A 13,423-nucleotide genomic window follows, 5' to 3' on the forward strand; every position below is an offset into this window, starting at 1 on the left:
ACGGTTTTATATCTCTACCTGAGTCTTAACACACTATGATCCTTGTCTGGGACTGGAGTTCCTAGAAGAAAGTGATGACACGTGGATAGATCTTCCTCGTTGTGGTGCCTGTATCTCTTATGGATATGAAGTCCACTGTTCCCTGCCATGTTTGATACCTTTCTGAAATGTTTGATCTTGCATTGGAGGGAGATGAATTCACTTAGTATGACAGGTTTTAAAAACACAGGTAAATATGGCCACACTGCAGTGATGTCTTTGATGGTATAATGGGATTTTATTTCTCCATTTGATTTTTTTTTTTTTTTAGGAGAAAACTGCTTTTTTTGTATCTCTTCTGTAATAGCAACAAATTGTTCTTCAGCTAAAGTGCACTCATTGGTTTACATTCCTTTTTTCCAGTTACATGAATACTGAAGTGAATATATCTGAATTAATTGTTAAAGTGGATTACTCAAATCAGATTAAGATGACAGATGTGTGTATTCAGGATTGAAGTGGCCACAATGTGCTTGAGAAGTAAATTAAGATAAAACAAATTAAGGCTGCTTTATGTCTGAATATCAACTTCTACTGAACAGTTTAATGATATTTAAATAAATTGTTTGAATTAATGGCTTCAGTTACTTCAGATTCTCTTCATGTTTTTGTACAGAAAATCATTCAGTCTTCTTTGATTGTGTGGTTCTCTTAATTAGCTATATCTCAAAACCCTTTCTTACTCAAGCGTTTGGTGGGATAGTCAGGAGGAGAAATTCCAGTCTTGTTTTCTGTACCAAATGTAAAAAATAAGAAGTAGGTACTCGTACATTCTGCATCATAGCACCTGCTTTTTCTTGTTATTCCTACAGGGGGGTTTTGGGGGTTGGTTTGGGGTTGGTTTTTGCTGTATGCAATGTACTACAGAAGGCTGTTGCTTTGAGCTTCATGACTGTTGCCAAGCATGAGTATTTCTGATTGCCATATCCCTTCTTAACATGGGTATGAAGGTAGCACAGATATGAAAGTAACTTTATCACAGATATTCTGTGGGGTTTTGTCAGAGTTTTTCAACGTACAGCTTTCAGTTTATAGGTACAAGTCACGAGCCACTTTCAATAGCTTTCTCTTCCAAGTTCTTAGTGTCTTCCTAGGTTTAACTTATTTTTGACAGTCTTAAGGTGGTGAACTCCTCAAAAGGTAATGAGTATCAGCTATTACTCTTCACAGCTGTGATGCTCACCCAAGCCTTTTTCTCTTTTATCCGCAGAGGGTGTTTTTTGTAGTAATAGATCATGCTAGCTTCATCATCTCCTGTATCTCCCAGTATGTCCATGATTTATAAACAGTGTGTCTGTTGCCTATATTAATATACTAAAGGTGTTTCACTTCCTGTACATGATGCATAAGAATTAAGGCTGAATATTTCTTCCAGTGCATAGTATGAATAACTTGTATAGCTGCCAGGCAGGCTCCTTGGGGGCGGGAGAGGCGGGAATCCTCCCTAGCTGGCTAAAGAGTTGTGGCTGCGGTTCTGTTCCAGGCTGCTGACTGACCTTCACAACATCCACTTCTCTGCACAGCAAGGACTGCAAAATGTTAAATAAAGGTGGTTCTACCACCAGGGCTTTGCCTTCATCTCTCTCCTGTTATTTGGAGGAGGCAGGAGGAGAAGCTGGGTCTCAAACCCTTGAGTTTGTGATTAATTTACTTAATAATGCATTTGAAAGGATTGCTATATAATGTCCAAAGACTACTGCTAGCCTTAGCCAAAGTTAATTCAATTTACGATCCTAGTTGTCCTTCTACTAATGCAAGTGTGTGAATGCAGACAAGCAAGAAGGTCACTGCAGCAACTATTAATATTTTGGAAAAAGGTTTCTGATTTCAGTTCTTGAATGCTAACTTGATTTCTCACTTCACTGCTTTAAATCCAAACCAGGTAGATGGTGGCTGAATGTCATCACTCTTATTGTGACTACTGGATGGCTTATATGATCTTCAGACTGAACAGTGTATACAACATCTTTCTTAATCAAGTTCTTCCAGTTCAGGTGCCCGTACTCATAAGAACAACACTGAGATTAACCAGGAATTTTAGCAAAGATATCAAGTATCGAGGATGATGAAGAGATTACCTCTGTAAACCCTTTGGGTAGGCTTCTGCTAACTCGGGTGAGTCACTTCACTGCTTGTCATGCATTTTGCCTGTTTACTGTGTGACTGGAGGGAGGATTTCAAAGCTGTCAGGATAGCTTTATTCACTAGCATTAATGTTCTAAAAATAGATACCTCCTCATTACTGCTCATACAAAACACCAGTAGATGCTATTGATGCTGTGTCTCAGAATTGACTTGACAAGCTGGGATAGGTTTATGCCCTCTGAGAGGTGAGAGAGGAGGAACAAATATCTGACAGGTTTAAAAATCTAGCAATGAATTGGATTGCTAGATCAGGTGCTGCCTGTTTTTTCTGTAAGAAGCTGGGAATTTTATATAGTGAACTAGTAGTCTGTGTTTTCTGTCCTTTAGCAAGGACTGCAATTTCTAGGAAGAAAATAACCTCAGTGTAGAATATTGATTTCATACCTAACATTGGTAATTTCTAGAACTGAAAAACAATTGCCTTTTCTTACTTCTGTCACTGCAGTAATTTACAAACTGAAGGATCTCTGGGTCCTCTGTGATGGTGAGTAGAATGAGAGCCAAGCAACAATGGATGTGTGTGTTTGGAGGGAGAGGAGAATATGAGATTCTTTTCCTGGAAATGGTCTGCAAAGTGTGGCAGCTGGAGAATCACAGCAGAAATGCCCCTCTTGCACCTTGGCAGAGGGTAGTTTTAACAGGTGTGGAAGAACAAATAACTCCTAAAGGACTGGGAATGGAATAAATTGAATTGAAACACATCCATCAGGGACAGTGCTGTTTAAACAGGCTTTGCTGTGTTAGACAAGCCACCATCTGCCTCCCTTTCCATCCTTTCATACGCACTCTTCAGCCATTGTCCCAGGAGAGCCACTCCCTTAATGATTAGCTGTCATCCATTTGGTTGGATTTAATTAAGATTGTTGATGGATCTCCAGGCACCTTCTGAGAAGTTGTATTAATCAGAAACATACAGGGTGGCAGGTTCCTTCATTCTGCCCAGAGACCTCTACTGACAGGTGGAAATTAATCAGAGACAAAATCCTTTTAGTGTTATGACCAGCTGAGCCAAAGCCTGTGTCGGGCTATAACAAACTGCACTTCTCTTATGATTCAGTGTCTCAGAGCTGGCAGCGAGAGATGCATGGCCCTGCGGAAGAATTAGGAAGGGTGGAGAAGAATGGAACTGCAGGATTTGTTCCAGGGCTGTGACACGACTGGCATCTTAATTTGTATACTGCTAAATACGTTTTTTCCCTGCAGAAAAGACGGATCTTACACTGAAGTGTCTCAATTAGAGATGGTTCTGGGGATCTTGGATTGGATCAGAGCATATCGTGACACTTTGTGGCATCTCTGAGCAAATGAGGAAGCATCAGGTAATTTGCAGTGGAAATGGGCTGGATTTGAGTAGGTCTGGGAGTTGGGGATTAGGGATGGCAGCTCAGAACTAGTCAGGTGGACAGAATAATGCAGGGTGGCTGATCTGATTGAGATGGCTCAGGATAAGGTAGGGAGTGACATGTCAGGAAAGAAATTGCATCTGTCATTGTGTGAATGAATCCATTTGTCCTAATACATGCATTAAGTGCAAATACTGTCCAAACACAATAGCTCAGCAGACAGGAGTAAGTCTGAACCCCCTGGAATCTTAGCAATCTGGTTAGTTTCACTGCTAAAGTTAAAGTGGAGGTGCGTGGAGACTTTTAAGGCATCTCCAGTTGGGGGTTTAAGGAGGGCAAGGTGAGATGGCTGAGAATAAACTGTGGTAGGTGAGGGTATTACGAAGTTGTATGAGAAGAATTGGGGCATTCAGGATAAATTTGGGTATATATACTGGTATTTAGCTGAAAGCTGGATCCAGGCAGTTCAAGAAGAAATGGGTATCAACTCTCTTCATTTCTGCCAATACAACTGATTTCCTAGCCTCACTCCCTAAATGTTTTTTAGGCAGCGTGTGGAAGTTTTACATAGTTACTCCAGAAGGCGAAGGATCCATGGTGTAATCTCTCACCCCTTAAAGAGGTATTTAAGACAACAATCTCATTTCAAGGGTGTATTTTATTACAGCATTGTTAGCATTATATTTAATTATGGCATAGCATTTACTGTAGCATCATAACTGGCCCTTATTCCAATTCTGCTATAGATTCTTTTCAAGTCTAATACTAATGGCTTAATCTCCGTGGTTCGTTTTGGTTTTGACTATCTGAAATGCAGTATAGGGTTCAGCTTTAACTATGTTGATCCAAGTAAAGTAGTTGTAATGCAGTTAGAATTTTACACGTTCTTTATAGTTGTACATTCAGGATTCATAGTGAAACATCTGTGGCGTTCACTTGTCAGCGTGTTGTGGGAATTGGGTTTCTGATTGTCTACCTATAAAGTTGGAACTTCTGTCCCATCCATTAGTGTCTCCATAGCTATAAAAGATACAGGCTATAGAGAGACTTGGCTGTTGAGTAACACACCTCTTCTGTAGATCCACATTTTCCCTTAAAACTAAGGTTTGCGTCTTACTTCAGACATCTCTGTGTGGTGTGTGCAGACATCATCACACACCTTATTCTGTCTGCTCAGGAATTTCTTAGGCTGATGCTCCAATCCCAGGCTGAATGCCAAAAAAAAGAGATTCTAATGCAGACAGCAGTAACTGACAGGAAACTATTACAATTCTCCTTGTGTAGCTTGCCTTTCTCTTTCTCAGCTTCCCCCCCCATTTTTCTTGGAATCATTTAAAAGAGAGATCAGCTTTTGAAGGTGACTGTACCTGAAGGTGCTGCCACCATTAGCTAATGTAATTTGGAAAAAGGGAGGTTGATTTACAGGGAGCATAGCTCAGCTTCTCTTATATCCTAGTATTTGTGTCTTTCCTTTTTATTGTTCTGTGCGAGTCTAGTTAGTAATTGCAGCTGGCAAATGCAGTAGAGAAAAGAGGGTATCGGTAGGGCTACCTAGAAGAGACAAAAACGAGCAGCTGAACCTCACATGAACTGGAATACTGAAAAGTACTTCATCTCCCTGTCTTGAATTTGCAAGATTTCTAGTGTTCAGAGTTGCAGGATGCAAGCCCTCTAGCCTAATGTGAAGGTGTTGGCTTGTTTTTCTTCTCCACTGGTAGCCAAGCTGGAACGATAGCTCATTTCCTGTCCCATCAGAAAAAAATGGAAGTAGAGAAATATCCCTCTTACCAAAATGTTTGAATGCTTGAAGTGCCAGACTGTTTGAATTTGGACCTAAAGAGATGGAAATTTGCTTCTGAAGAGGATCAAAAGAAATCTTTCGTTTACTTGAAAATGTCTTCTCATATTCTTTAAATTGGACTCTAAGAAAATACTATTTTAACAATTACACAAAAATAATTCTAGAATCAGACATAACATAATATATATTAAATCTGCAGATGCAGTAAATTGTAGTATTGATCCTGAGGATATTCTGGTATAGGTCTGGTGAGATTTAAATCAAGGTAACAAAATTTCTGGTGTCTTGTTAACTTCCTTGACTGGGCACAGGTGAATGGAATGCTCTTTTTTTTAATGTCAAATATATTATTTTCATCCAAAGCAACGTGCTATGCAAAAAATTGTTCCTACATTCCTATGGAAGAAAACTGATTCTTCCTATGTCCTCCAGTGCACAAGGGAAATAGGCGTTGCCTGAAGGAGCCCTGATAACGGTGATAAATTGGCTTAGTGACCACTATATGACAAACATCTGAGTATTTTAGGTCTCCAGTCCAAATGTCTCAGCTCCTCTGTTCTCTACATCTACCTTGTCCCCCATACTCTGCAGAAATGTGTCTGTACCCCAGCCCTTGAGAGGTTACTGTGTCCTCTGTATTACTTGTCATTTTCAGCTGGGGACATAAGGGCTCCAGAAGCAGCCCGATGAGTTGAGGGCTTCGAGGGATCCTACACAAGGAAAGAAACTTCTGGGAACAACAGGATTCTCCCCTACCAAGTGGGGGGCTCCGAGAACGACACGACCATTTCAGCAGAAGCAGTTTCAGCATCTTCAGGAAGACAGGGTAGGAACATCAGTCACCAGTGCAGGGCAGATCCAGCTGTTCGTATGTCATGGAGAGAGGTGGAGGGCTGAGAGAGAAATGGGGCTGAGTTTCAAGCACCAAGAAACGCTTCCATGCAGCTGCAAAAGAATTCCTTTAAGTTCCATTTGAGTTATTTGACGTAGTCGTGATTTCTTCTGCTCTGGTTGGAGAGCGTGCGCCCCTCCGTTGGTTAGGGCTGCTGCAGGAACGGGTTTGAGATGCGAATTGCTGGAGTTGTCACAGGGCGGATCCCCGCAACACAGAAACCGTGAGAAGTTGTTTAATTTGCAGGGCTTTTGCTGGAGAACGGCGCCGGGGGGAGGAGGAAGGAGGTTGCCCCACAAACGCATGGATTTCCCGTGCGGTGGGGTGACGGCGTTACCCATCGGCGACCGCACTGGGGCTGGCGGAGGGGCGGTGCTGCGTCCCGGAGGATGCGGTTGCCGTTCCCGTGTCCCCGCACCGGCAGCCGGCGGGACCCTGCCACGGCCGAGCCCCCCCCACGCGGCGGCGGCGGCGGGGGAGGGGGGCAGTGCGCATGCGCCCGCCGGGTGGGCGGGGCCGGCTCGCCCTACGGCCTGTCGCAAAGAAGATGGCGGCGCCCGTCTACCCGCCTTGGGTCACCCGCTGGGTCTCCGGGCAGTGGCGGCAGAAGAAGCGGCCGCCGGTCATCCGCCCGACCCGGCCGCTGGTGTTGGCCAACAAGGTGGCGAACCGCCGGGAGGAAGCGGGAGGTGAGTTGCCGGCGCCAGGCCGTTAAACGCCCCCGCTCCGAGGAGGGCCTCCCCCCCAGCCCCTGTGGGGTAGGCCTGCCGCCGCGGGGCCCGCCGGCCTCGGCCCGCCGCTCTCCTGCGGCTTCACCCTGGGAAGAGCGATGGTGGTGTCAGGGCTGGGTCGCGGTATAGCGCCTTTGCAAGTCAGTAGAGGGGAAAGGCGGCTGGTTTGTGCCACAGAATTAGCACATGGGTTCCTCTGAAGAGACTGCTTTCTCATGCAACAACCCTAAATTTGCATCTTGTGATATTCCATATGTGAATCACGCATGCAAAATACTTTGTTACATCTCAATATAGCATTTACCTTAAGCATTCAGTCAGATGCGAGGTGGCTGCAGTGGTGCTAATCTTTTTGCTATCAACATCTCTACACAAAACGAAGATGAGATCTTTCTTTACTTCACCGTTGTTTTTTCTCACCTGCCTCTACCCCATCTTAAACTTCTCTCTGGAGATTTATGCACTGTGGGGGCCGTTACCATGAACTGCCAAATACCTGAGATTTTTGGTTGTGTCTTTCCTTTCTAGAGGCGACATGCATTACGGAGATGTCAGTAATGATGGCCTGCTGGAAACAGAACGACTTCAACGATGCAGCTTGTGCTGAGGAGATCCGGCTGTTCTATGACTGCGTGGCAAAGGCAGAAGTAATTAAGGCCTTTTTTGTGTTCTTAAAGGCTAGTAGTAGGGAAGGAGGTAGCCCCCAGTCATTTTTTGTGTGCCAACAGTAATAATGTTCTCTGAACAATTTGGTCGGTGTTGTAACCCATTTGAGCTGCAGGAGAGATGCAGGATGATGTAGCTCAGAGGTGCAGTTCTTCCTTTTTGAATGCAGAAGTTAAATTAAATTTGAATTAAAATAAAGGAATGTGGGAAGGGACTGGATGTTTGGCATGTTATAACTAAGGATGAAACAATAGTCACATCCAGTCCTTTTTGTTTTGTCAAATTCTTGAAGTAGAGCTCAGTTGCTGTCAGTTGACCCTAACCTCAGCCACTTCTTTTGATTTCTTCCAGTTTGGAATCTCTAAAGTTTCAGCACTACTGAACCAATAACAGTCACTGCTCTTCTCCATATTACCTGATAGTCCTGAATGAGGGAGAGTACAATTTGGAGCTGTTAAGTAGAACAGTGATTTGTATGGTGTGAGATGTGGGTTATATTGTAACTGGGGAGATGTACAGTGTAGGTAAGCTTCTGCAACTGCTCTGATTCATAAAATTAAATAGTTGACTCGGTTACCAGTCCAATACCTGCATTATCTAGACAATGGGGGAGAGTGGTAAGTTAGGATTCCGAAATTCTAGTCTGTCATAAATCTGTAAATAGTTCTGTGCTTGCAGAGGTGAGGGTGGAGACAGTGTGGTAGAGAAATAACCGGTGGTTTCAGTAATCCTCATAACAAACAGAATTTTCAGGATATGTGAGGTAGTTACAGCTATTCTCCATTTTCTGAAACTTAGGAGTTCTTTTAGGCTGTTTCTGACTTTGAAGGCTAGATGTTTCTTTGAAAAATAAATTTTGTATTGTTTGGAAATTAGAGGTTTCCAGTTATATGATAAGCGTGAAATCAAGTCAGTTTCAAAAGCAGACTAAAATAAGTAAGGTAAGTACAGCTACTAAACTTGTCCTTTAACTGATTTTAGGTTTCGAGGTTTTTTCAATAACAGTACCATCACTTAATAAATAGTTATTTACTGTTGCTGTTTGTGCTGCTGTTGCAGCACAAATGAAAAATTGTCCACAGTTTATTTGGTAGATTACAAAGAATTGAATAAGAGAAAATAAAAAAATCTGAGTTGTTACTATGAGTTTGTAATATTGTTAACTAAGAATATAATCTTTGCAAGTTGTCAGTCATTAATTACATCATTTAAATGTCATCAGCTTTTGAAAGCCTTGTGACTATTGAGCCAAGTGCTATTTTAAGTGTCCCTTAAAGAAATAGCATTCTTCTGAAAGACACATCCCAGTGCAATTAGTAGTAGTATTTGGGGGTGAGCGTCAACTCTGCAAATAAAGAGAGATAATATTTTGAGGTTTCTTTTTCTCTTGCAGAAGGAGCGCAAGGATCGAAATGAGGGCGCGCTGACACCCGGGGGAAACTTAAGTTCGAGCAAAGTGAACAAGCTCCTGAGGAGGTTTCCACAGATCACACGTTATGTATAATGTGCTTTACTAAAGGGACTGCAGACAAGCGATTAAAGTTGGAGTCTTTGGCAAAGAAGTGAAAAGTAGACTTGAGTAAGCATTTGATGTCCAGTGGTATCTGTCAGTGCTGCTGTGTGGATCTTGACTGCACCTTTGTTTCCAGAGTGAAAAACACCCATCTTGACCACGAGCTGACTTTGTTCAGGAGGTTTTTGAGTCTCACGGTCTTAGGATTTCTGCAGCATGTTGTTCAACTCGCCACAGTGTGGAGTCGGGTCCTCGCTGTGAAATAAAATCTTGTAGGAATGCATGTAAGTGCATTTTCTAACAGTTGGGGGGGGACTTTTCCTCAGGTATAAGCTTCCTGCCTAACTTCTGAGCTGCTATCAAAAAGTGCTCAGGCCCAGACATTGAACCAACATAAAACTGATAGTAATCTCATGACTCTTACTCCTACGTCTATGTATACGCAGTTTCATTCCTCTTGAAATTTTTTTAATTCCTGCTGCTGTACAAGAAGGCTGTAAAGTGAGGAAGAAATCTCCGGCAAAATGCCTTGTTAATACACAATACGTTGGTACGGATCAAATATAATTTTAATGTAGAAGCTTGTGATTTGGGCCCTCTGATTTGCAGGTGGGACAGGTGTGGTGCCGTGTCAGATTAATGGAGTTGTCTGTACTCTAATAAAATAATGCAAGACTGTTGTTTGGCTGGGCAACTCATAATCTGCAACAAAATGTTCGTTGTTTTGGTCAAAAAACTAAAAGAGGGAGAGAAAGTTGAAGCGTGGACTGATACTGAAATCATGTCATTAATTATTAGTTCTGATTTGGTGGTTTTTTTCACTAGACTGCCACAAAACTGCAGGAAGGTCCCTGTAGTTTTCAGACCAGTACCTAATTGGTAAGAAAAATGCAGTGCCTCAGAGAACTAAATGTATAACCATTTATATCACTAATTCTTTGGAGTGTTTAAAAAAAGAGCAAGAGGAGCATCAAGCACATACAGACTGTGTGACTGCCCAGCTGTGACTGTAGAGTTTGCATGGAGCTGGAGCAGAATTCTCTGGAGCCCCAGGCCAGTACCTGTTCAGCGCATCAATATTGGTCAAGTGGCTGCTTTCAAGTTATTGAAGCAATTTTCGTTTAACTCTTACTTACAGTGGCCCATTAGTGCGTTATCCCACAGAGTAGCTGATTCTCATTGTTATTATGGCGTAATCGGGTCTTTCAGAGGACATGGGGTCAGTAAGAACATGATGTCCGCATCTCAGTTTGGGAAAACACTGTGGTTCTATGACGTTTTGCATTTTCAGTTCAAAAGACGCTCTCTGGGAAAGAGAGCTACTTGCTCATTCTTTGTTTTGAAGGAGACAAGCTGAATTGCGAGTGAGGAACGGATGAATTCTATATTCACTTCTGTTGATGATGATGGTTTTTCTTTCTTTGTCTTAAAATTTACAATACGGGTATAGTTTTGCATCTTTTAAGCTGTCAGCTATGTTAAAAGTACCAAATTCTAGTGTCTGTGAAGAACTGTCTCATTATATAAGAACTGTTTCATTACACATTACTGGCTGTAACAGAGAAAGTGATGCTTTTTTGTTCTATTTTTACTTCTGAAATTTTGCACACCTCCCACTAATCTGGAGAACTGGTTTTGCATTTTACTGCTTCGCAGTGAGTTTCACAAGTTCAGTTGTTTGGGTTTTTTTCTGACCTTTCACATGTCTTCTGTAAGCTTAAAACTACTACGCTAAGGTTTTCCAGTCCTTAACCGAATGCATTTGTTTGGAGGAAGAAGGAAGGAAAGAGAATGCCCAGGTTTTACAGCGCTTCTTTTTAAAAGTAGCGGTTCTTTTGGCTCAGGATCCAAAAAACATCCAGTTATTGATTGCCCTTGGCCATTTGAGCTGCTGCTGTTTCCCCGTATCTCACTGTTTAGCTTATATTGGGTGTTTAAATGTGTTCTGTGACGTGCTCATATTGGGGATCATTCCATTGATAGTTCGTGTGCGTAACATCAGTGAATGCCACTGTCCTCTCTGAGCTCAGGGCTTGTACCACCCCGTGATGCTGTTGCTGGGGAATAAAAGAAAGCTGGGTTCTGGTGCTGAGCCCGCTGGTTAAGAACATTGCTGCAGGGACCTGTATGTGATTGCGTGGTGGGGAGAGAATTAAACAAAAGCTGACTAGCTGTTCTACCCTCCTAAATCGGATTTATGGGATTTAAGCAAATCTGCTGGAATTCCTTGATCTTCCTCCTGTTCCTTACAGCCTGAGTATTATACCAGCTCTGGGTACGATTTCTATTAACTACCTCTCTTTTTAGGCTTTCACTGAAGACCTGTTACGGAGGAAGCATTGATATGTCAGCTGGTTTTGAGGAATAGTAGTCCTGCCAGTTCTGGAGAAGTAGGTTGAATTCCAGAGAGCCGAGGGCATTTGAGAAGATGGTGCTCCTTGTTCAGAAGGGTAAATACAGAATAATCTGGAAAAATAGAGACAGAAAGATTCTGTAGGAAATCAGGGCCTTATTATTATAGAACTGTGCTTATATCAGGGAGAGAAGGTGATTTATGTTAAATAGTGGACTTAGGTTTTTACAACTACTCCAAACTTGCCCACACAAGAAAGTTCCAAAATATGTTCTACCTTATCTTGATATAAGTTACCTATCTAAACTGCCATAGTTATGTTAGTATCATTTCCTTCTTGGTCTTCCTCTCCAACTTGGAGAGGGCCATGTAGCCATAAGAAGCTTTTGAGAATCTGAGATCCATCTCTCTCAAGAAAATTTCATTCCATGTGCCACAAAACCAGGGGGAGTCTTGGCAAGAAGGAATTCGTTCCAAAAGAGGACCCGCCACAGAGGAGACAACTGCAAAACCCCCTCTATCTTTGCACAGTTTGTCACTCCTCCAGAAACTGAATACTGAACTTGGACTTCTCTTGCTTTTGGTGCACTGATTGTGTTCCCTTTAAAATCACTTTATCTAGAAAAGCCTTGCCTTTGGAGGGAAACAAATGCTACTGTGAGTGAAATGTCGTACAGGCCTTTGCTAGAGGTTTTAAACTCTACTGGTACGTGTCCGAAGTTAAATGCGGCTGTTTTTCTCCAGGTCTAAAGGGCAAAATAGGTGAGGGTCTTATGGGAGTTGTGAAGGGGCAGCAACCACCTCTGTAGTCCTGACTAAGGAGCAGATTTCTCTGAATTTTCTCTTCCTGCCTCCAGTGTATCCTTTCCCTGTGTTTTCACTGGAATAACTGGTTCTAAATTCCATCACATTCCCATCTTCTCATTTTGTTTTGCTCCTTTTCACCAGCGCTGCCTGAGAGTTGGAGCAAGCTGTAGCACTGAAGCTATTTCCATCCTCTGTTGCCCCAATCACCTGCCTCCCTTGCTAGGAGGATATAGGAGATTTGCTCCTAATTAACCGAGTGTAATTCTTGGCCAAATCCACTGCGTCCAGAATGGTACAAATCCACTCAAGAAAGGGCTCTCTCCTACCACTCCTGTAAAAGATCCAGCAGGTAGTGGTTATTTCCTTGCATTTGATGAGTGACTTAGGATGAGGCAACACAAAACTGTCATGTGAAGTGAGTAATGGGCAATAAGCGAGGGAAGAAGAAGGAAAAAAAACCTTTTTGTCAAGCCAATGGATTTTTATCAGGCTGTTCCTTGTTTTTATGCTGAAGGTGTCTTTGGAAATGCTGCTCAGTAGACTTGGCCAGAAGTGAGCTCATTTCTTAAGGTGACCTTCATGTTTCATGCTGCAGAACACCAGGAGTTAATCCCTCCAAGATAAGAATATAAATGTAGGAAATACCCATTAGACTGAGCTGAGGAGCAGCACAGGGAAGGTGTTTAAAAAAAAAAAAAAAAAAAAAAAAAAGTAATTCCAAGACTGAACAGCTTCAAATTGACCGATTTCCCTTCTTAGATTTAATAACGTATAAAAGTTTTGTTGTAGCCTCTAACCCTAATTCCTGTGAAGGAGCAGTAAACTGAAAGCACTGAAAACCCCCATAGGGTTGTTCTTAGTGATACAATAATGATCAACCCCCTGGAAAGCATCCTGCCCAATGACTGAAAATAACTTTACAGCCCAAGGTCAAGGGGACACTGGATGGTAAAGATCTCTGGAGGCAACACCCATTGATGATAGCAAGATGCAGGGCTAAAACGCGTCCTGGAGAGGGCTGTGCCACCTGTGGGTTTTCCCTGGGGAGATCTGAACCCGCTTAATGTGAAGTTTTCTGGGCTTCCCGTTTACCTGGGTTCAAAATCTGAGGAGGGTTTGACCTGGGGAAGCTG

The 13,423-nt window shown here is 42.5% G+C and overlaps 1 protein-coding gene across 1 annotated transcript; it reads left to right on the forward strand.

Annotated features, from left to right (window-relative positions):
• The first annotated feature begins 6,713 nt into the window (after positions 1-6,713).
• On the forward strand, positions 6,714-10,689 carry CHCHD1 (coiled-coil-helix-coiled-coil-helix domain containing 1). Its single transcript, XM_074154899.1, has 3 exons — positions 6,714-6,909; positions 7,480-7,598; positions 9,011-10,689. The coding sequence occupies exons 1-3, from the start codon at positions 6,714-6,716 to the stop codon at positions 9,119-9,121; spliced, it is 426 nt and encodes a 141-aa protein (XP_074011000.1). The 3' UTR covers positions 9,122-10,689.
• The last annotated feature ends 2,734 nt before the right edge of the window (positions 10,690-13,423 follow it).

The sequence above is a fragment of the Numenius arquata genome, chromosome 10, assembly GCF_964106895.1.
Source record: "Numenius arquata chromosome 10, bNumArq3.hap1.1, whole genome shotgun sequence".
Taxonomy (NCBI): Eukaryota; Metazoa; Chordata; class Aves; order Charadriiformes; family Scolopacidae; genus Numenius; species Numenius arquata.

Excerpts from the sequence above, each read along its gene's own strand:
- CHCHD1 (XM_074154899.1), top strand. The coding sequence starts at position 6,714 with ATGCGCCCGCCGGGTGGGCGGGGCCGGCTCGCCCTACGGCCTGTCGCA. Across the intron at positions 6,910-7,479 it reads CCGCCGGGAGGAAGCGGGAG|AGGCGACATGCATTACGGAG; the intron begins GTGAGTTGCCGG and ends TTTCCTTTCTAG. Across the intron at positions 7,599-9,010 it reads ACTGCGTGGCAAAGGCAGAA|AAGGAGCGCAAGGATCGAAA; the intron begins GTAATTAAGGCC and ends TTTCTCTTGCAG.